The sequence below is a fragment of the Mytilus edulis genome, chromosome 8, assembly GCF_963676685.1.
Source record: "Mytilus edulis chromosome 8, xbMytEdul2.2, whole genome shotgun sequence".
Classification (NCBI taxonomy): Eukaryota; Metazoa; Mollusca; class Bivalvia; order Mytilida; family Mytilidae; genus Mytilus; species Mytilus edulis.
The window spans coordinates 45,139,237-45,163,930 of NC_092351.1; the positions used below are offsets into that span (position 1 = coordinate 45,139,237).

At 35.3% G+C, this 24,694-nt stretch overlaps 1 protein-coding gene across 1 annotated transcript; it reads left to right on the forward strand.

The window, feature by feature from the left end:
- Window positions 1-17,121, forward strand: LOC139484117 (uncharacterized). The gene is made up of 6 exons (XM_071267845.1): window positions 1-324; window positions 12,192-12,311; window positions 13,645-13,872; window positions 14,278-14,403; window positions 15,114-16,751; window positions 17,108-17,121. Exons 2-6 carry the CDS (start codon window positions 12,227-12,229, stop codon window positions 17,119-17,121), a joined length of 2,091 nt encoding a protein of 696 aa, XP_071123946.1. The 5' UTR covers window positions 1-324; window positions 12,192-12,226.
- Window positions 17,122-24,694: the final 7,573 nt, after the last annotated feature.

Here is a 24,694-nt window from a genome sequence, read left to right on the forward strand (position 1 = left end):
TGTAATGATACAGGAAGAAGGATATCGGACATGTTGGGATTTAATTTGATATTACTTTGTTCATGTATATTACATGTATCTCATTAATATTTTCTGTGGAATTGGTTCCAGCATGGTTATCTCAGAACATACTTCATGAGAAATATACACTTAGGATACTGGGTAAAAAACCAGCGACTTGTTCAGAATAGAAAACATGGCGGATATAAGAAATTTCGTGTAATACTACCAATGCAGTATAACAACAAGATTTTGTTTAAATGTGACATTGTGTGAATTTCTAAAGAAACTTACACGAGAAAGAAGTATACAACAGATGTGCAAGTAAGCTATTATGTAAAGCTCGTTTTCTAATATTGTTTTTGCTATGACCATGATGACGGGGGTGGCTTGTTTTTTACTCTAATTTGTTCCGTTATTTTAACACAATAAAATACCTCTCAAAAACGATTTGCGCGATTGCGACGTGGGCTTTGACCCCCCCCCCCCCCGAAAAAAATAATTAAATTAAAAATTAAAAATAAATTATTCTGCGTGATTAATGACAAATAATTTTACAGAAACTTGATAATAATTATAAAAAACTATAATTAATACTATAAATATTAGAATATGTAATCCTCTCTATACAGAAATATAAATATAAATAGAGAAGAAATTTTTAAAGTGAAGTTTGTCACTACTACATGTATCTAAAAATAGAAAATGGAAAACATTTTAAAATTCCCACAAGAAACCCATTTAATCTTGTCCAGTATTACGTGTAGGATTAAAAGAACAAGATTATAACATTGACAGTTCTTCTTTACTCTTCCACAACAACAAAGAAAAGGAAAAAAAGTCGAAGATATCTACTCTTTCATTGAACAGTCTTCAGTATTGAGGATAGGAGATTCGGTCATAATTTCGAAACTTGAATATAAAAACTAAAATAAACACAAATAAATGCTAATAGGAAACTTCTGTTAAATCCAAACCTTTTTGAATAATGTAGCACGAAAGTTTTGATGAAATAAAAAGGATTATAACCTCAATAGGTAACTGTAAAATTGATCAAACCACTATACGGTAAAGTAGGCCCGAGGTTAAAAAAGACGATTGAATCAAAAAGAGAAGATTAATAACCAGATATAAACACAAACATTTATGTGAGACAACAGTAAACGACAGCAGCCAGATTAAAGTTTCCTTTCCTATGCTGTTTTCTGCCGTGCAACACATGTGTACATATACCACCCTTGTTGTATATCTGTCAGAGCCAAACAGATAAAGAACCGGGAATCAGTCTAATGTCTTTCTATGCTTTTTTCGTCGTTTAAGTAGAAGTGGATATTTTAAGCGTTTTACTCTTTCATAAACAGTTTGAATATCTGCTCTTTGGAGAATGAAGATAAAAAATGTCAGCTTTACTACCATTGAAAAAACCTTTTATCTTCGATCATAACGGGCGTATGACATTTGCGCCGATTTTTTAAATTTTCATTCTTTCATTTCATATTTGGTCCTAACTGCATTAACAGTTTAACACACGAATAATTTTATCGCACCACCCGAACATTTATGTTTTTATGGAAGTTATCAAGAAAATCCAGGCCGTTACGTTTGTTTAAATGCGAACTCCAGAAATATATAAAATGCCCGCATCAGTACGTAAGCCGGAGACAGATAAGATGGACTTCCTTATTGACAAATACGAAACATATAGAAGAGACGAAATCACAAAAGGAATTTATTAGATGTGTTGCCTATAAATACTCGACAAGAAAAGATTGATGATTTTAATGTATTCCGTTTTTATGGATTTAAATGTTGTAAATAGATTTTTTTATTCGTCATTTTAGTATAAACTATGGAAAGCCAACGGGGTCAAACGTGCTTTTGTCATAGGTCTTAACTTCTTTATTTTAAAGTATGTGGACATAGTGCTTTTAAATTTACCTCTTCCACCTCACAGTGATGAACCGGAGTTATATACATGTTATAATTGAAAATTCATAACATTTGTACAACTGACTTACGGAAGAGGTCTATAATGACAAATAAAAAATAACATTCACCTGTAATTTACCTGTAATTCAGCTGGGACAAAAATCGGCGCAAATGAAAGAAAAAAATCGGCGCAAATGAAAGAAAAATCGGCGCAAATGAAAGAAAAAAATCGGCGCAAATGAAATGCAAATCGGCGCAAATGCAAAACGCCGATCATAACTGGACGCTTTGCTGATTGTTGATCGTTGAAAAAAAATGGAGGACGAAAACAAACTTGTTGGTATAACTACTTACTGGGAAAGCGAACTATTCATCGACGAAGAAATAAATACCCTACAGTAAAAACATTTGTGTCTCTTTAAACACATAACATAATAAAATTATCACTATCTGATAGTTTCTGTATAGTTATGCATGGTCTTGCAAAAGGCGTGTCAACTTAAATTAAAATTTTTACATAAATAATAAAGTCACTAAAGCATAATGTTTTCGTTATAATCCAATATATAAAGAAAATAAATCAATGGTATAAAGTAAATGACAAAAATACCGAACTCAGAGGACAATTCAAAACGGAAAGTCCGTAGGCAATTTTAAAGAGCAAAATCAAAACTTCAAACACATTTAACGAATGGATAACAACTATGAAAGTCCGCAGTCAAAGAGCAAAATCAAAAGCTCAAACACATCAAACTATAAATGGATAACAACTGTCCTATTCCTGACTCGGTACAGGCATTTTTTATGTAGAAAATTGTGGATTAAAACCTGGTTTAAAGCTAGCTAATTTCTCACTTGTATGCATGACAGTCAAATACAATTTAACTTGATGGTTACAACATTTTTTTTTATAACACTACACTTGCTTCATACTTACAGCCCTTCACTATCGATAGGCATGCACAAATTCACAATTGAAACAAATATGTCAATAGGAATGGGGAAAGTAAAAAGCCTGCATGAGTCGGTGTCACAAAAAACTTACGACTAAGATAGATCGTAAGTATACTGAATTATTCATGACTTACGATCAATCTTAGTTGTAAGTTTTTTTTTGTGAAACCGACTCCAGTAGAATAAGGTCAGGAAAATAAAACACAGAATCAAATTTCAGGAACTCACAACAATTTCATTATGGAATAAGCTTCGTTTTATGGAATAAGCTTCGATGCCCTGTACCAAGTCAGGAATATGGCCATTTTATATTATAGTTCGTTTCTGTGTGTATTACATTATAACGTTGTGTCGTGTGTTTTCTCTTATTTTTGAGTGTGAATTCACATTGCGATAAGATGTGTCACGGTACTTGTCTATCCCAAATTCATGTATTTGGTTTTGATGTTATATATATATGTTATACTTGTTATTCTCGTGGGATTTTGTCTATGTGTGTTACATTTTAGTGTTATGTCGTTGTTCTCCTCTTATATTTAATGCGTTTCCCTCGGTTTTAGTTTGTTACCCCGGTTTTGTTTTTTGTCCATTGATTTATGAGTTTTGAACAGCGGTATACTACTGTTGCCTTTATTTAGTCCTTTATTGTTTGATATTGTGGTTTCGAGTGATTACTGAAGTGTTTGTAGACAATCTTACTATCATGATTACTAACAGGGTCCAAGATTACAGTTATTTCGTAGTGCACTTCTTTTAGAATAAATGAAAATAAAATAATCCCACAAGCGCTTTCTTAATAATATTTTTATAGTGTGTTGTACTACTTTTGGGACAAATTATATCAAAATTAAAGAAAACTTCATCATATCTAACTCAAAATATGGACATTTTTTTATCTTTATTATATTCACAATTTATATATACATATGACAGTTTACAATTACAATTACACATAAATGAAAAAAATGTAAATATTTATTGTCCTTTCTCTGAAATGGAAAATATTCTAAGACAATTTTATGTTAAGGGGGTCTAAAGATCTTTTGTAGCTTCCGAAGTGCTTATTTTTAACCTTATTCAGCTGGACCAAATCACTACTTTACTTTAAAGTTCATGATCCAAATTTTTTACAGTGTAATTTCACCCCTACTTGCTATTTGAGGCATAAAACATGAAAAAATAAATTTGGAAGGGGTATACAAAAAATTTACAAGTAACACACTATCCACAAAAGAGACTATATTCGTGGGACAACGAAAATCAAAGGACAATAACTGAGGTCTCGGACCACATGTATCCGTAACATGAATTAGAATGAGTACGTAACTGAAAGTAAGTAGATTAGACCGCTTTAAAATTACTGTTTTCTCGTTTCAATAGTTCTTCAATATTGTTTTTCTATTTGTTCAAATATCTAATTTTTGAACTGACAAAGTCATAGCTATCTAGATATCCCCTAATTTTATTGAATAACACCGTTGATCGAGCTATCTTAAATGGAAATATTATATACTCGTCTATGTATAAAGGGTACCAAACTTGCCGAAAACTTTTGGCGAAATAAACTAGGAAGTAGAACACTCATTATTACAATTACCATTAAAAAAGTATCGATCGTTAATAGTTTACACTTATAAGTTCTTTTAAACGTCAAGCAAGGATATACATCATACCACATTATTTAAGTATTTCTTATAAAATCCAACCGCATTCAGTCAGAACTAACTTTTAAATTCTTTAAACCGACGTAAATTGAAAAAAAAACCAATCAAAATACTCTGCTCTATAAATTTTGATAGTTAGAATAATTAAAATTGCATCATTAGTAGAAATGTAACGTGTCGAATGCTTATATATGATATATATGAGCTGTGTCATATAGAAATCTACGGAGCCCCGATAGGGACATGCAAAGAAAAAAAAATATATTGTGCGCACAAAATAATACATAGAGCGCACAAAATAATATATTGTGCGCACAACTTAAATATGTTGTGCGCACAGCTTAAATATATTGTGCGCACAAAATAATATATTGAGCGCACACAATAATATATTGTGCGCACAACTTAAATATATTGTGCGCACAACTTAAATATATTGTGCGCACAACTTAAATATATTGTGCGCACAACTTAAATATATTGTGCGCACAACTTAAATATATTGTGCGCACAACTTAAATATATTGTGCGCACAATTTAAATATATTGTGCGCACAATATAATATACTGTGCGCACTAAATTAATATGGTGTGCTCCCAAAATTAGGAAAACAGTTTTCACTTGACCATGACCTCATTTTACGTGTATGTGTTATGTGTTCGTGGTTTAGACAAAATCTCAGATACCAAACGCAATAGTTCTTCTATATATGGTTGTATGGAACGATTTTAATGTCTAAATGTCCACTTCACAGGTGTCACCTGACCTTGACATCATTTTCAGGGTTAAGTGGTCCGGCAAAGTAAAATGTTTGTGTTTTGGTGTATTTCTCGGATACTATAAGCATTTAGCTAGATATATATTTGGGGTATGGAATGTTTGTATGGTGAAATTGTCTATCTTGCAATTATATTAATCTGACCTTGATTTTATATTCATGGTTCATTGGTCCATGTTATTTGATTCTTGTTTGGTCTGTTTTTCAGATACTATAAGGAATACATTAACTATATTTGTTTTATGGAATGATTGTAATGTATATATATTTGGCTGGTCGGTATCATCTGACATTGACTTTGTTTTCATGGTTTATTGGTTAATGTTGAATATCTTAGAATTGGTATATTTTTCAGATACAATGATAAGGTATAGTTAAACTGTATTTAATGTACAAAATAACTATAAGGCGCGCAAATCATATAAGGTTTGTTTCTCAAATACATTCGGTTCTTCAATACAGCAAGAAATAATCCCGCACCCAAATGCGTGCTTCAGCTGCCCTATAAAAAAAATATGGACTAGTTCAGTGATAATGAACGTCATACTAAACTTTACAGTTGTTTCTCGTTTCTGGTTTTTTATATAGATTAGACCGTTGGTTTTCCCGTTTGAAAGGTTTTACACTAATAATTTTGGGGACTTTATAGCTTGCTGTTCGTTGTGAGCCTAAGCTATGTGTAGAAGACCGTACCTTGACCTATAATGGTTTACTTTTATAAATTGTGACTTAGATGGAGAGTTGTCTCATTTGCACTCATACCACTTCTTCCTTTATCTATCCAAAGTATATACAAAAAACTAAAATTAAAAATCATACAAGACCAACAAAGGCCAGAGGCTCCTGACCTTGGACAGGCACACAAATGCGGCGGAGTTAAACATGTTTTGTGAGATCTCAACCCTCCTTTTATACCTCTAGCCAAAGCAGATAAAAAAAACCCACACACAGCAATACCGACAGTAAGGAAGCCCGTGTCCGTTGTCAGAATAGGTAACAAATGAAACTTAACAAAAAGACAATGCTACATAAAATAACAAGGACTACTAGCAGTTACTGACATGCCAGCTCCACACCTCAATTAAACTGATTGTTCAAAAGATTATGTTTTAATAATATGAATATCAAGCACAATCCTTCCCGTTAGGGGTTGAGTATCATACCATCATAAAAATATATGAGAAGAATATAGAACGAAATTCATAACAGTGTGGTCGACAGTAAAACGTTTATTAGTAATTGTACTGAAAAGTTTACCTTTAACTTGTTTGTCGTGGGCGATGATTTTATGCTCACTCAGTCTATCGGAGGCCTTCAAGTAGGGATTTAAATAATCATGTGTTACACTTTTGATACATAAAATGAAACTTTCTTTTCACATATCATTTAAGGAATTTATTTTAAATAATTGTTATACCATCACTTACAACAGTTTCACTTTTAAGAATATTAATGTCCAGAGCTGATATCAATAAATAATAATAAAAAAAAAAAGTTTATTCATGGTAAAAAAAAACCAAAAAAACTTTTAAGTTAATAGGGACCCGCGTTATTTCAGAAAATATCTTATTGATTAAGAGAACAAAAACTTCTACGTTGTCATCATTTAAGAGTGGCCTTCTATTTATTCAATGCTAACCATGTGGGCTTTGTTTTTTTATATATACCATAAATCGATTCGTTCATTCAGATATTTGTCAGTTTGCCTTGGCTCTTCAAGTCCAACACACAACTTCTCACGAAATTGGTATTTTTCTTACAAAAATTACATCCATGTGATGTATTCTTTTCATGGAGAATGAATGTTGCACCTTATTTTATTTGTTATCGTTTTTTTGTGTGTGTATCATTGACGTATAAGACAACCTGAATCTTCTTTATTCAAATTTAAAACATATACGAGATGGCAATTATGACACAAAATAACTAAATTAAACTTACAGCAGAAGAAAGATAATGAACATCGTTTATATAGTCTTCTAAATATCGAAGACGCGTGGTCTTTTTAAAAATGATGTAAATTTATAAAGGAAACAACAAACAAAATAGTTCGAATATTTATATTGGAAAAAGTAACGGTGTGTAAATCATAACAATTATTTTATTTCAATGAAAATCAAACTGTTGAATTTTTTCCGCTGCGAGCAAATTTTTAATTTTGGTCGCATTTTGAAAATCAATAAATCTTGTATTCTTGTTGGAAGCTGCACTGTGTAGTTTATACCCGTTTTTTTCAATGCCACACAAATCCAACACAGACAAAAAAAATGGTAGGTTCAAGAAATAATTGATGCAAACTATACTTTATTGTAGTTTTAACATGGGTAATCATTATATTCGTGATTATTTTTGCCCGAGCGATATCGAAAAACTATATATAAAAAGTGTCCTAGTTCAGTGAAAATGTACGTCATACTTATTTCCTAAACAAATAAATAAACAAACATTAATTAACATACAACACTACCAAAGGCCAGAGACTCCTTAATTGTATGATTTTGTAAAAAAATGCATCTTTTTAAAACAGTCGAAAACAAAATTGTCTGTCCAATGGAAAAGTCGAAGCCCAAAAAAGATGAACAGTGCATTATAGAAACATAGAAGCTGGTTGCAAAAGTTGACGACAAGATCTATTTTATTACTTGAGTATGGCCTAATACTATTAACCTGAAATAAATATATTTATAGCAATTCCCTTGATACGAAAGATCTACATGTTGCCTTGGGCTTTTTTTTTCTTTTTTTTTTGCTCTTTGGTTGGGTTTTTGTCTCGATGACAATTCAATTTTCATTCTTATCATAGATATAACTGCATGTTAAAATAAGAATATGAAGTGTGATAGACAAACAGACACATTCTTTCCAGGGACCAACAGGCGTTATCAAGCTATATGTCCCCGTATGGCCTTCGACCATTAGCAAAATACACACTTTATAGAATGAAAGCTCCAAGAGGTTTTGGGATGAAAAAAAAAAACAAACATAAAAGATGAGCGAGAAAAAAAAATAGGGATACCGTATGGAAATTGGAAAATGGTTCGCAACATTAATTTAGTCAACTCACTTAGTTGAAATTAAAGACCTGGCGAATTTTAGCCTTTTGCAATGGATGTGATGTATGTTTAAAAATAAATCATGGTTTGTTTGGACATTTTTATAAATCAAGTCTTGTTTTTAAATTATTTGCAAGTAAGTTTTAAGTCATGAACAAATAATCACTCACAGAAAGACGTCAAATCCATCAACAAAAGAAAAAAATTAATAGACGACCGACAATGCACAGAATATCATGTATGTGTTCCGGACCATATGAGTATTTGGACCATACGCATATATCATGACCATAAGGGTATACTAATATGGTCCAACCATACACGTATGGTCCAAATACTCATAAGGTCCGGAACATATTTTATTTGCGATCACAAATGCACGAAGACGCCATTTCTATGTAAATTGGGTCGATTTTTTTATATAGATAAGATGAATGCGTTTCTGTTGCCAAGTGTTTTTCACAAGTATAGTAGCAGTATAGCAGAACGGTTTAAGTTTCCTATATACACCAAATGATACATTTTGCCAATACAATAACGTAAATGCATGCAAATTTCACAAGGTTTAATCCAAATAGCTTTCTTACTATCCAAAAACTTTCAAGTACGAAAAAGACAGGGCAGAAGTATGTTTTGTCTTTATGTTTCGTATTTGCACAACTTTTGAAAGTGGATTATGCATTCGTTCTAAAATAAAATTAGACCAGATAAAAGTTAAAAGATTACATAACTCGACAATCGCAATTGTTAAATCCGAAAAAGATAAGCAATCAATACATGCATTAAGTAAGTCATTCTTTTTTCTGAAAGAACATGGCTTTGCGATATCTTATTATGAAAATTGATTGTCGAAACATAACAAAAACACAAGTAAAGGACGTTTAATTAATCAATATAAATCAAAACACAAATTCCTGATTAGTATTTCGAATTATTTTATATAGGCGTTGAGAACCTTTGGTGACCCCACCGTTTAAATGTTTATATTAAGGACGTCGTGAGCAATGAGCGTTATAGACGAACGTTCACCTAATCTGTCCCAGTCAATGGGATATTAAAGTGCGCCAATCAATGTCCATAGCCACACTGTTATGAATTCGATACTATCCCGTATTTGTATGAGCTATGGTATAGAATCATATTCAAAACAGTGTGGCTGTGGCCATTGATTGACGACCTAAATTATCCCATTGACTGGGACAGATTATGTGAACGTTTGTCTGTAACGACCACTGCTCGCTATGTACTTGTTAAAGACACTTAAACTGTGGGGTCACCAAAGGTTCTCAACACCTAAATGAAATTATTCGAAAAATTAATCAGGAATAACACGATGTTATGATTTACATCAATAATATAAATCAAAACATAAAGGTTATTCCTGATTAATTTTTCGAATTATTTTATTTTTGAAGGCGTTAAGAACCTTTGGTTACCCCACAGTTTAAATTCTATAATAAGTAAGTAGTGAGCTGTGGTCGTTACAGACAAACGTTCACCTTATCTGTCCCAGTCAATGGGATAATTAAGGTCGTCAATCAATGGCCACAGCCACACTGTTTTGAATATGGTTCTATATGTATATAGTTGTCTCTTTGGCAATCGCATCGATCGCGATCAATCGGGCAACAAGGTTTTGAATAAATGATACCCCAAAACGGACCATATTTTGGAAAAAAATAATCATAATTGTTTCGTTTGTTTTCAAAATATTCCACTGAGGAATTTCATTGACTATTCCTAAATTGTTTCGTAACATTTCAGTTTCATAATGAATACGAACAACATACTGTAAAATTTTATAATGAAATCGATCAAAAATAGATACTATAAGTGACCTCTTGTCCTCTCTTCTATTAATCAGAATGAAACTATAATTTGACCTGAAACATTTGTATACAACACTTAGAAATTTAAATCATAATAAGCATAAACTGTTCTATGTCGGGAGCTTGTTATTCAGTGATTGTCGTTTATTGGTGTGGTTCATATCTGTTTATCGTTTTGTTATAGTCATTTTGTGCCTTTTATAGTTTGCTGTTTTGTGTGAGCCAACGCTCCGTGATGAAGACCGTATTATAACCAATAATTGTTAACTTTTAATAAATTATGACTTGGATGGAGAGCTGTCTCATTTGCACTCATATTGCATCTTCTGCTTTATATATGTACCAAGTTTTATCTTTATTTGATCACAACTTCATGATGAATTTCTTAGACTGAACACACCGTCACATTTCAATAACGAACAGTACATTTTGGGTCAAAACTGTACTTAATCATGATCAAACATAGTAATCTTTAATAAAAAAAAACCCCAATAAAACAACTTGTACGTGTATTCAGTTTTCAGTGGATTTGACTTACTCTACACTTTTACAATGATACCTTTTAAGAAACCACATGATTCATTGAAGTTGGTGACACTAAAACTTCATCATAAACTATAACCAAAACATTTTACAATAAACAGAGACGGATGGATGAACGGACGTAAAGACTTTTAAATATAATGACCATCTCTATCGTCGAACAGGGTAACAAAATCAAAGTCATGAATTGAGTAACATGTCAGCATAAACAAAATCTTGAGATTATTAGACATAAAGTATAATGCATAAGTGCAAAAAGTACTTTTTTTAAAATTTGTTACAAGAAAACAGGTAAAGCCATAGTATCAAAGTCTACATTAGTTCGATAGTTTCCTCGCTCTTTTGCCAAGTCTGTTTCAAACCGTTCCAATAAACTCTGAAATAAAGTGGAGGCTTCCAACGCATTTGCTGGTAAACCAAGTGTCAGACGAAATAAACGTAACTTCTTCAGTATTCCTGTCAGGAGTTGATACAAATGCAGTGGTGAATATTTTCATGTATTCTAGCCCCATTTCAAAAGAAAACCTAATGCATTTCTCCATTCTGTCACTTTAAAAAGGAGACATTGAAGACTTATACCATGTGTAAGGTCAAAGAATTTAACGCACACTTTATTATTTTTTGCGCACAATATATTTAAGTTGTGCGCACAATATATATAAATTGTGCGCACAATATATTATTTTGTGCGCACACTATATTATTTTGTGCGCACAATTTATTTAAGTTGTGCGCACAATATAATTTTTTTTCTTTGCATGTCCCTAGCAGGGCTCCGTAGAGAAATCTCTCTTATTCAAGTGTATGTATAAATGTAGATTATTCCGTTTGATTGGTTGTACACTAGTCATATATTGGGCCCGTTATAGGTTGCTGTTTGGTGTGAGCTAAGGCTCCGTGTTGACGACCGTACTTTGACATATAATGGTTTACTTTTACAAATTGTGACTTGTATGGCGGGTTGTCTCATTGGAACTCATACCACATCTTCTTATATCTATATAAGACATTGATTGATTTTGAAACCTTCTATGGAAAAAAGGTGAATTTTGGTCTGTCTTGTAGAGATATCATTTGACCTAAATTTTCAAACGGGTTCAGACTTTTCATATAGATGTTTTCCTCCCTTGTCATTATTTTTGGTACTGACCGTCTTGTTGTCTGTTGTTTTTTTACGACCTTGACTGGCTGATATAACCTTGGAATCATCACACTTTTTATACTGTTTTATGTTATATCATACCTAGGTTGGTTATCTCTGAATATATTCAATGTGCTTTCGTCGCATACAAATATAATTGTCAAACTGGTCAAATACGGTCAGATACCATTCTACATCACACCATGGTTCCTGCCAACAGTTGTAAACTCGTAGCTTGCATTATAGTGATTAAACTTCCAATTTCCTGTTTATATGATTAAATGTTTTTTTATACATAGGTAGAAGTAACAACAATTGATCAGCGTAAACAAATATGGAGAAACACAGTGATGTTGATGCCGAACTTCGTATAGACTACGACAGTATGTGCAATAAAATAGCAAAAGAGCTAACTACAGGTAACATTTTTATCAAACATTACTAGTTAGGCAAGACGATTGCAAGATTATTCTATTTTCAAAATACTACATTTACCGAACAAAACTACAGGAAGTTTTGCCAAATTTAAATGCTTTAAAACACTATTTAAAGGAACACTTGAATTTAGAAAAATACATTTCATTTAAAAACCTCTCTGTAGAGGAATATAACAAATACTGGAGTCCCTGGGCCCCTATCATAGAATAAATAATAAATGTTAAAATTTGATTGAAACACCACTTATGTATATTGCAAGAACAAGTAAGACTTCAATGTTATAAGATATTTATTTATTTTCAACCTACTATTGCACCATCATATATATTCAATTGTTTTATTATACAATGCTTCTTTTGTGTGAAAATGCCATTCTGTACACCTTTGTTCATACATGTTGTGCTAGTCTATTTGTTACAATAAAGAAAACTCATTATAAAAAAAAAGACGATTGCAAGCACTAACATCATTGAAGCATCTTGATTTGTACGCGAGTTATCTCCAATCAAAATGACGTATTTGTAGCAACACACTTAAGGTGGCTCGGGACTATTCGACTGCGCATAATTTCACGCATGAATTACAAAAGTATTTGTCGTAAATTCGAGATATTTTTTTTGAATATTTTGATTGATTAAAAATGTTAAATCATTGTAGTTATGTGACTAATAGAATATTTTCGTTATAATCCGTATTTGTTAAAGGGTCAAAATGACATTTCACCCATTTTCACCATTTTCCCGTCAAACTGATTTGGGTTTTAAGGCAAAATCATTTTTTTTTCCTTATCGGTGACCTATGTTTTTGTTGGCTCATTCTTTGAAGCTATATTACAGCTTTTAATATTACAGTTTTGAACCAATTGTTGTAGAACGTCTTTTTGATATTCTGATAAAAATATGTCAACACCTCTTTTTTCCCTATCATTTCATTGAAAATGGTCCCTTTCACATACCTGTTTAGAAGCAAAATTTTGAGTTTAAATGGTCCGTGACCCCCTATTTTTTTTCGACCAATTTGATTCACTTTCTGTAGAGAATAAAATAACAAAAAATACGGCACTTTTGATAGAAACTTCGAATAGGCCCGAGCCACCTTAATTCAGTTTAATATTTCAATTTTTGAATGGTTTATTATTTGAATAAAAACTGTTTTTAAAAGGGTTTTGAAGTTTCGAAACAAATGACAATTTCTGATAATTGTTTTTTTTTAGCTGTTCAAATTAAAAGAGGAGGTTTAAACCTGTTTCAGGTTTTAGAAACAAATCAATTTCGGAAAAAAAAAATTAATCTCAAATGATTTTTATTCTTTCAGAAGATTTAAAAGAAATAAAATTTTTGCTACGCGCTGACATAGGAAAAGCAACATGGGAGAATATAAAAGACGGAAAAGATCTTGTAACAGTTTTAGAGAGACGTGAATATTTTACCAGAAATGAAGTTACTAAACTAGAAAAACTGTTCACTGATGTCAAATTGTCTACACTAGCTACAGTTGTACGACAGTATAACGATTGTATACCTAGAATGCTGAAGATAGATGGTAAAAAAAACTATGATTCTTTTCTTACTCAATTCAGAATGTAAATTAAACTCTTCGATATTGTTTATTTTTATTTGTAAATAGATTAAAAAGAGGAAAGTAAGTTAAGCAAGTAGGCTTCGGGCGTTTAAAGAGTAATTTATGAAAGCATATCAATCCTACACGTTTATTCTTATTCTGCTTATGCAATATTAGTGAATATCTTGCAAAATGGTTAAACAAATGATATAAAGTCGTGGTCGATAATTCAATAGCTTTATATACCTTTTATTAGCATGGTTCAATAGAGTTTTTTTTAAATGAAGATCATTGAAATCTTTAAACACAGAATGCCATGCCTTAATTGAATATCATTACTCTTTTATTAACCAATACATGTTTTATTATAATATGTTTACTATCAAGAATCTGAAGGTATTGCAAGAAATTATGCAACGCATTCGATGACCATAGTTCAGAACTTTGTGGAGACGGAAAATTATCGAAGAATGGAGGAAATTATTACCAGAAAAGGAGCAGTTCTTGTCAAAGGTTCGGAATAAAATATTGTTACTATACCAATGTATTTTTTTTTTATTAATTACTGAGATATTATTTTCATATCTTTTATAAATTTTGCATAATGAAATGTAATAATTTTCACCTGTGCTTGTGGTTTTGTTTTTTTCATATGCATTACACTAGCTTAATACTTCAGTTCTGACATAAAATACATATTTTTTAATTGCAATTTCCATTAAGCGAAGGTCTGAACTATTGTCCGAGTTAAGTTATACGTTTGGACATATCAGATCTACGTTTATATTCAATTTTTAGATCAGCTACTTCATAGCCTTGTAATTCTTTCGTATGCTTGAATGCTTATTTACATCATGCTTCATGCTTATTTGGTTTAAAAACAACAAATGTTTTCGATGCATCTTTTTTTGGAGTTGCCTTTCATGTACATCTATTATTATTTCCTATAAAAAGAAATATATTCCCGATTTAAAATTTACCCGTTATTATTTATAGTAAAATAGAACAACACACCTTAAAACATCAAAAACGTAAACAAGAACAGTAAAATCTTTAATTAAATAGCCACAGAGCTAAAAAAAAGAAAAGAATGAAAACAAACAAACAAACAATCAAAAAAAGAACCAAGGAAACTAATTAAATTCTGAATTATTATATCAATGAAACTTTACCATAAAGAGCTCACCCCAAAAAATAACAACACTACGTATGCTCTATTTCAGGACCACCTGGAGCAGGAAAATCGCAAAATGCATTTCACTATGCAAATAAATTTAGAAAAGATCATCAGCAATCCATAGTATGGAGAGTACATTGCAAGTCCACCCGGGAAATGCATTTGTCTTATACAAATTTGATGTTACGTCTTGGCATACGCGAAGTCATAAGATACAGCGAATCTGACATAAATGAATGTATTCGAATGATGTTTGATCGGGTTTATAAAAAGTTGACTGAAGACGAGTACACACAACATACACATTTGATTATAATGGACGATATGGAATCACCCAAAACTGCGCAAGAGGTTCACGAGATGATGGAATATTTCATTATTGCCAAAAACATATATGTCATAGGCACGTCACAACATCGGTATTCGCCAATGCTTACGTACAAATACGGAACAGAAGTTTCTAAAATGACGGACAATGAGGTAATAGAATTATTCAAACTGGACAATAATACTAATGATCCTACAGATATAAGCGAAATCAAGGAATTAGCGAAAAAAATGGACTATTTACCATTGTGTCTGGCTCTAGCAGCGTCATACATACGAATTACAAAAACAAGCATTGGTCAATACAACAAAAATTGGTCGGAGCTGCAAAAACAAGCACATGAAATTTCAATAGAGGGTAAGAAGTTTGATGCATCATACATTCTCACGTTAGAAAAGCTAGAGAAAGATTTACCAGAAAGTTCTAAAAAACTTTTGCAATACATTCCTTATCTAAACAACAACACCATCCCTATTCAATTATTAGAAAGCTTGTTAGAATATGATTCTTCATCAACAGAGACCGATGTAAATACCCTGTTAGCTGCTTTACATGACTATTCACTGGCAGCCATCAGTGGAAAAGGGGTCACGCGTATCATAGCTTTCCATAGCGTTACAGTTTGGTTTTTGGACAAGCGTAAATATGAGAGCGAAAGACAAGAAGAACGTTTATTTTTGTTGCGACATTTTTGTTATTATATTGACAATGATGCGAGACTTACGGAAACAATGAATCGAAATGTAAAGTTTCTTGAGCATGCATGTTGTTTATTGAGGAGTCTTGAGAAAAATGGCGGAGATAGTTGCTTTGAAACAAAACTTTTTGAATGCTACCTGTGTTGCAGCGTGGGTGTCACATTTCATTTATATGGAAACACACAAGTATCTGCCGATTACTTCTTCAAAAAGGCCAAAATGTTTTTGCTTAAATTGATTCCTCACGAACTTAAAATATACGAAGGACCAAAGGAACGTAACGTGGATATGTCAAGCGTTGAAAATTTCCTGAGAGGCAATGATGAGATCAAATCAAAATCCAATGAACTATTTCGGACGCTGACTAGAAAAGCAAGAGAAATTCCCGATGATATGATAAAGAAATTTGTTCTGATGAAATATAGAAGCTGTAGAGATATTCGATTGTTAAGGGAATATGGTAAACTAAGTGAAAAAGATATACCTAAAAACCAAATTCCTGAGCAGTGTTTACAGAAACTCATAGACTGCAAAGTTATTCTGCCTTTAGAAGATGTTAAAGAAATTTTTCTTGCTGACCAGACTCAAGCTGGCGGCCACTTTCATCGGCCAATCAAGATAGCAGCCACTTTTTTCCAGCAGCCAATTTTGACGATATGTCTAAAAACCAAAAAACTGCGTGAGGCTCAAACGTTCAAAAATCGCTAAATCTTAGTAAAATGCAATCTAACAGCGGAAATCGACAATTTCACGGTTTCTGCTAATTTCTAAAGCATTTCATTCCGTTTTAAATATGTATGTAAGCGGTCTGTCCTTTATTTGACATTCGATAATTGATATTCAATATCCAACCGACTGCTAGCCGTCGGTTCAATATTAAGATTTAGTTGAAAATCATTATAAAGCCTGAGAGAAAAGATACCATTTTATGACCCCTTCAAGCTGTCATAAATTTTCGTTGTCCTCGAATATAAACCCTGATACAAGTTGTATATTTGTCTTTATGTTATATAGATTTTCATCAATAAAACATTACAGAGGATTCAACAAAGATGTAATTTAATATATAAAATATGAAACAAAATCAAATTACTCCAGAAACATATAGAAATATACATACAAATACTTATGGAAAGCCAAAAAAGAAAAGAAATTAATAGTGAACACCTACCAAAGACTGCTTAAATGACGGTGACCACCCTAAGACGACTTTGGACCTCTGTGGTGGCCAGACGGGCCCGGATCCCAGAAAAATATTTAAGTGGGGAATAGCTTGGGTCAATACCTTTAAAATGAGCTAGGTCCGGTTCGGAACTTTGCCGTTGGTATATGCCGAAAAGTACCGAATGTGTGGTTGATATGGAAAATTACGTTAAGGGGCACCTTTGAACCTCTGTGGTGGCCAGACGGGCCCGGATCCCAGAAAAATATTTGAGTGGGGAATTGCTTGGGTCAATACCTTTAAAATGAGCTAAGTCCGGTTCGGAACTTTGCCGTTGGTATATGCCAAAAAGTACCGAATGTGTGGTTGATATGGAAAATTACGTTAAGGGGCACCTTTGAACCTCTGTGGTGGCCAGACGGGCCCAGATCCCAGAAAAATATTTGAGTCGGAAATTGCTTGGGTCAATACCTTTAAAATGAGCTAGGTCCGGTTCGGAACTTTGCCGTTGGTATATGCCGAAAAGTACCGAATGTATGCATATGGTTAATACGGAAAATTACGTTAAGGGGCACCTTTGAACCTCTGTGGTGGCCAGACGGGCCCGGTTCCCAGAAAAATATTTAAGTGGGAAATTGCTTGGGTCAATACCTTTAAAATGAGCTAGGTCCGGTTCGGAACTTTGCCGTTGGTATATGCCGAAAAGTACCGAATGTGTGGTTGATATGGAAAATTACGTTAAGGGGCACCTTTGAACCTCTGTGGTGGCCAGACGGGCCCGGATCCCAGAAAAATATTTAAGTGGGGAATAGCTTGGGTCAATACCTTTAAAATGAGCTAGGTCCGGTTCGGAACTTTGCCGTTGGTATATGCCGAAAAGTACCGAATGTGTGGTTGATATGGAAAATTACGTTAAGGGGCACCTTTGAACCTCTGTGGTGGCCAGACGGGCCCGGATCCCAGAAAAATATTTGAGTGGGGAATTGCTTGGGTCAATACCTTTAAAATGAGCTAAATCCGGTTCGGAACTTTGCCGTTGGTATATGCCAAAAAGTACCGAATGTGTGGTTGATATGGAAAATTACGTTAAGGGGCACCTTTGAACCTCTGTGGTGGCCAGACGGGCCCGGATCCCAGAAAAATATTTGAGTCGGAAATTGCTTGGGTCAATACCTTTAAAATGAGCTAGGTCCGGTTCGGAACTTTGCCGTTGGTATATGCCGAAAAGTACCGAATGTGTGGTTGAAATGGAAAATTACGTTAAGGGGCACCTTTGAACCTCTGTGGTGGCCAGACGGGCCCGGATCCCAGAAAAATATTTAAGTGGGAAATTGCTTGGGTCAATACCTTTAAAATGAGCTAGGTCCGGTTCGGAACTTTGCCGTTGGTATATGCCGAAAAGTACCGAATGTGTGGTTGATATGGAAAATTACGTTAAGGGGCACCTTTGAACCTCTGTGGTGGCCAGACGGGCCCGGATCCCAGAAAAATATTTAAGTGGGGAATAGCTTGGGTCAATACCTTTAAAATGAGCTAGGTCCGGTTCGGAACTTTGCCGTTGGTATATGCCGAAAAGTACCGAATGTGTGGTTGATATGGAAAATTACGTTAAGGGGCACCTTTGAACCTCTGTGGTGGCCAGACGGGCCCGGATCCCAGAAAAATATTTGAGTGGGGAATTGCTTGGGTCAATACCTTTAAAATGAGCTAAGTCCGGTTCGGAACTTTGCCGTTGGTATATGCCAAAAAGTACCGAATGTGTGGTTGATATGGAAAATTACGTTAAGGGGCACCTTTGAACCTCTGTGGTGGCCAGACGGGCCCAGATCCCAGAAAAATATTTGAGTCGGAAATTGCTTGGGTCAATACCTTTAAAATGAGCTAGGTCCGGTTCGGAACTTTGCCGTTGGTATATGCCGAAAAGTACCGAATGTATGCATATGGTTAATACGGAAAATTACGTTAAGGGGCACCTTTGAACCTCTGTGGTGGCCAGACGGGCCCGGATCCCAGAAAAATATTTAAGTGGGAAATTGCTTGGGTCAATACCTTTAAAATGAGCTAGGTCCGGTTCGGAACTTTGCCGTTGGTATATGCCGAAAAGTACCGAATGTGTGGTTGATATGGAAAATTACGTTAAGGGGCACCTTTGAACCTCTGTGGTGGCCAGACGGGCCCGGATCCCAGAAAAATATTTAAGTGGGGAATAGCTTGGGTCAATACCTTTAAAATGAGCTAGGTCCGGTTCGGAACTTTGCCGTTGGTATATGCCGAAAAGTACCGAATGTATGCATATGGTTAATACGGAAAATTACGTTAAGGGGCACCTTTGAACCTCTGTAGTGGCCAGACAGGCCCGGATCCCAGAAAAATATTTAAGTGGCAGATAGGTTGAATCGATACCTTTGAAATGAGCTAGGTCCGGTTCGAAACTTTGCCGTAGGGATATGTCGAGGAGTACCGAATGTATGGTTGATATGGAAAATACGTAAATGGGCAACTTTGAACCTCTGTGGTGGCCAGACGGGCCCGGATCCCAGAAAAATATTTAAGTGGGGAATAGCTTGGGTCAATACCTTTAAAATGAGCTAGGTCCGGTTCGGAACTTTGCCGTTGGTATATGCCGAAAAGTACCGAATGTGTGGTTGATATGGAAAATTACGTTAAGGGGCACCTTTGAACCTCTGTGGTGGCCAGACGGGCCCGGATCCCAGAAAAATATTTGAGTGGGGAATTACTTGGGTCAATACCTTTAAAATGAGCTAAGTCCGGTTCGGAACTTTGCCGTTGGTATATGCCAAAAAGTACCGAATGTGTGGTTGATATGGAAAATTACGTTAAGGGGCACCTTTGAACCTCTGTGGTGGCCAGACGGGCCCGGATCCCAGAAAAATATTTGAGTCGGAAATTGCTTGGGTCAATACCTTTAAAATGAGCTAGGTCCGGTTCGGAACTTTGCCGTTGGTATATGCCGAAAAGTACCGAATGTGTGGTTGAAATGGAAAATTACGTTAAGGGGCACCTTTGAACCTCTGTGGTGGCCAGACGGGCCCGGATCCCAGAAAAATATTTAAGTGGGAAATTGCTTGGGTCAATACCTTTAAAATGAGCTAGGTCCGGTTCGGAACTTTGCCGTTGGTATATGCCGAAAAGTACCGAATGTGTGGTTGATATGGAAAATTACGTTAAGGGGCACCTTTGAACCTCTGTGGTGGCCAGACGGGCCCGGATCCCAGAAAAATATTTAAGTGGGGAATAGCTTGGGTCAATACCTTTAAAATGAGCTAGGTCCGGTTCGGAACTTTGCCGTTGGTATATGCCGAAAAGTACCGAATGTATGCATATGGTTAATACGGAAAATTACGTTAAGGGGCACCTTTGAACCTCTGTAGTGGCCAGACAGGCCCGGATCCCAGAAAAATATTTAAGTGGCAGATAGGTTGAATCGATACCTTTGAAATGAGCTAGGTCCGGTTCGAAACTTTGCCGTAGGGATATGTCGAGGAGTACCGAATGTATGGTTGATATGGAAAATACGTAAATGGGCAACTTTGAACCTCTGTGGTGGCCAGACGGGCCCGGATCCCAGAAAAATATTTAAGTGGGGAATAGCTTGGGTCAATACCTTTAAAATGAGCTAGGTCCGGTTCGGAACTTTGCCGTTGGTATATGCCAAAAAGTACCGAATGTGTGGTTGATATGGAAAATTACGTTAAGGGCACCTTTGAACCTCTGTGGTGGCCAGACGGGCCCGGATCCCAGAAAAATATTTAAGTGGGGAATTGCCTGGGTCAATACCTTTAAAATGAGCTAGGTCCGGTTCGTAACTTTGCCGTTGGTATATGCCGAAAAGTACCGAATGTGTGGTTGATATGGAAAATACCTAAATGGGCAACTTTGAACATCTGTGGTGGCCAGACGGGCCCGGATCCCAGAAAAATATTTAAGTGGCAGATAGGTTGAATCGATACCTTTGAAATGAGCTAGGTCCGGTTCGAAACTTTGCCGTAGGGATATGTCGAGGAGTACCGAATGTATGGTTGATATGGAAAATACGTAAATGGGCAACTTTGAACCTCTGTGGTGGCCAGACGGGCCCGGATCCCAGAAAAATATTTAAGTGGAGAATAGCTTGGGTCAATACCTTTAAAATGAGCTAGGTCCGGTTCGGAACTTTGCCGTTGGTATATGCCGAAAAGTACCGAATGTGTGGTTGATATGGAAAATTACGTTAAGGGGCACCTTTGAACCTCTGTGGTGGCCAGACGGGCCCGGATCCCAGAAAAATATTTGAGTGGGGAATTGCTTGGGTCAATACCTTTAAAATGAGCTAAGTCCGGTTCGGAACTTTGCCGTTGGTATATGCCGAAAAGTACCGAATGTGTGGTTGAAATGGAAAATTACGTTAAGGGGCACCTTTGAACCTCTGTGGTGGCCAGACGGGCCCGGATCCCAGAAAAATATTTAAGTGGGAAATTGCTTGGGTCAATACCTTTAAAATGAGCTAGGTCCGGTTCGGAACTTTGCCGTTGGTATATGCCGAAAAGTACCGAATGTGTGGTTGATATGGAAAATTACGTTAAGGGGCACCTTTGAACCTCTGTGGTGGCCAGACGGGCCCGGATCCCAGAAAAATATTTAAGTGGGGAATAGCTTGGGTCAATACCTTTAAAATGAGCTAGGCCCGGTTCGGAACTTTGCCGTTGGTATATGCCGAAAAGTACCGAATGTATGCATATGGTTAATACGGAAAATTACGTTAAGGGGCACCTTTGAACCTCTGTAGTGGCCAGACAGGCCCGGATCCCAGAAAAATATTTAAGTGGCAGATAGGTTGAATCGATACCTTTGAAATGAGCTAGGTCCGGTTCGAAACTTTGCCGTAGGGATATGTCGAGGAGTACCGAATGTATGGTTGATATGGAAAATACGTAAATGGGCAACTTTGAACCTCTGTGGTGGCCAGACGGGCCCGGATCCCAGAAAAATATTTAATTGGCAAATAGCTTGAATCAATACCTTTGAAATGAGCTAGGTCCGGTTCGTAACTTTGCCGAAGGGATATGTCGAGGAGTACCGAATGTGTGGTTGATATGGAAAATACCTAAATGGGCAACTTTGAACATCTGTGGTGGCCAGACGGGCCCGGATCCCAGAAAAATATTTAACTGGCAAATGGCTTGAATCAATACCTTTGAAATGAGCCTGGTCCGGTTCGGAACTTTCCCGTTGGTATATGCCGAAAAGTACCGAATGTATGCATATGGTTAATACGGAAAATTCCGTGAAGGGGCACCTTTGAACCTCTGTGGTGGCCAGACGGGCCCGGATCCCAGAAAAATATTTAAGTAAGGAATAGCCTAGGTCAAAACCTTTGAAATGAGCTTGGAAAGGTTCGAAAATTACCGTAAAGATCTTCCTAGGAATTCCGAAGGTAAGATTGTTGAAGAATCTCAATAAATGCGTTGTGTTTTCTATATATACGTTTAAATGTAGTGATAGGTAATGAATAATACAATAACATCACTTACTATAGCGTTATAGTTACAACGTTACCATAGCATAATGTTTGTACCTTGCGTATTTTCCGAAGTATGTAACGAAAAATTGTAAGAAAATGTAAGTTCACAATATAGATAAAAGAAATTTAAATTTATGTCCATCTCAAATAAAATAATCTAGTTCCTAACCTTAACTGATCACAACTAAAGTTTATCTCATAGTCCATTCATGGATTTTTCTTCTGCCGCCTACTGTAGCATCACTCAGCGGTAATTTTCTTTATGCGTTGTAAGTTCCTTTTTTGTATCTATTTGGCTTCTTGACTCTATCAGTTGAGGGTGTGTTCTTTCGTCTAGGTAGCAAGTTATTTTCTTTGAAATTTTCCTTAAGTGGGTTCATGTGCGATCTACTTTGTACGAGCCATTGTGATGTGTCTTCTGGTCTTCTTTTGGCAACGGTCGTGCCTGAAGGTACATCATCTGAACGGTCATGTTTCCATAGCAACTTTGCCGTGGACTTTCCTTTTTCGCTGTGTTCTTGTCTTCAATGACGTTTACCAGAGCTATAGATGTTGTCGGATGGTTGATGTTTCTTTTGATTAGTCCTGATAAAACACATCCGAACTTTGACTGTACAACGATTTGTCCTTTTCCTCTTATAACTCTGTCCTCGATAATTTACCAGTAGTAGTCGGTGCCTATGAGTAAGTCCATTTCGAAACGTTCTGTACTTAAGTTTAAATGTGGAAAGTTCCTTGTAGTCTGTGAAATCTTGTTTTAAATCGGAACGGCAATCTTTGGAACAATGAGTGTGTCGATATGGACTTTTTCTCCTGTGTCGGTCTGTAACTGTATTGTTACAGTGTCTAAGTTGCGAACCTTCTGGGATAAATCTCAAATCACAGACGGATGAATGCTTACTTTTTCTGTAGGATTTATTTCTAATTTATCAGTTCATTTCTGAGTTATAAAATTGAAGAAGGCTGTGCTCCCTCGTCGAATAAGATGTTACTTTCTAGTTCTTGGTCGTTATTTACAACTGGTGCAGTTGTTGTTTTCAGGAGAATGTCTTGACTCTGATGTGATGGATACATTACTGTAGTCTCGTTTGGTGTTTCAACTACGTTGATTGCTGACTATTGTATTGTAGGCTGCGGTGTCATACCTGGAATTACCTCTTTTCCTTTACATATGCTAGTATGATGTATTCCGTTACTCTTTTTGCATCGTTCAGTAGAGTGGCATGCGGCTACTTAGTGTGACCCTTTACAGTTAAACATATGATTCAAGTTTGTCTCCGTAAGATCTCAAGCTAAATGCATCATTTGTCGGTGCGGGTAAGCTCATGAGTGATTTCATGTAAACATTAAAAAATTGTGTGAGTTTCCAAATCTCTCTCTTAGCAAACAAACGGCTGTCTCATAATTGGTGTGCGTAAGCGCAAATCCTGCTATGGTTTGGGCGGCGGTTCTTATAAGCTGGGCTTTCAGATAACTACATTTCTGTATTGGTGTAAGGCTACTATTTTAGTGTATGGTACATTCGTAAAAGTCCCAAAATGTGCTTAACTGCAAAACATACCCGTCACAATGTGGCTAATCTAATTAAAATAATCTATGTTTTACATTACTAAATACATTTGGTAGTTGGGCTGGTGGTTGTATATACGAACAATCTTCCTGAGTATTGTATGATTGTAAAATCGGACCAATAAAGTTGCTTGATTGATTTCCGGTAGGATTTTCCTCCGATGGAATTCGTTTTCTAGTGTTTAGCATGTAAACGGCTGATGTGTTTGTATAAATAGCGTTTGATGTAGGTATATAGCATTCAGTGTTAGCGTTCATTGTTTACTTTCTTTTAAATTAGAATTATTGTTGGGGGATTTGATTGTTTGCTTAAGTTTTCGTATTTGCTTTAGTTTACTGTCTAAATCAA

Coding starts and splice junctions, on each gene's coding strand:
- LOC139484117 (XM_071267845.1), top strand. CDS start 12,227: ATGGAGAAACACAGTGATGTTGATGCCGAACTTCGTATAGACTACGAC. Junction 12,312..13,644: donor AGCAAAAGAGCTAACTACAG/GTAACATTTTTA, acceptor TTATTCTTTCAG/AAGATTTAAAAGAAATAAAA. Junction 14,404..15,113: donor AGGAGCAGTTCTTGTCAAAG/GTTCGGAATAAA, acceptor GCTCTATTTCAG/GACCACCTGGAGCAGGAAAA.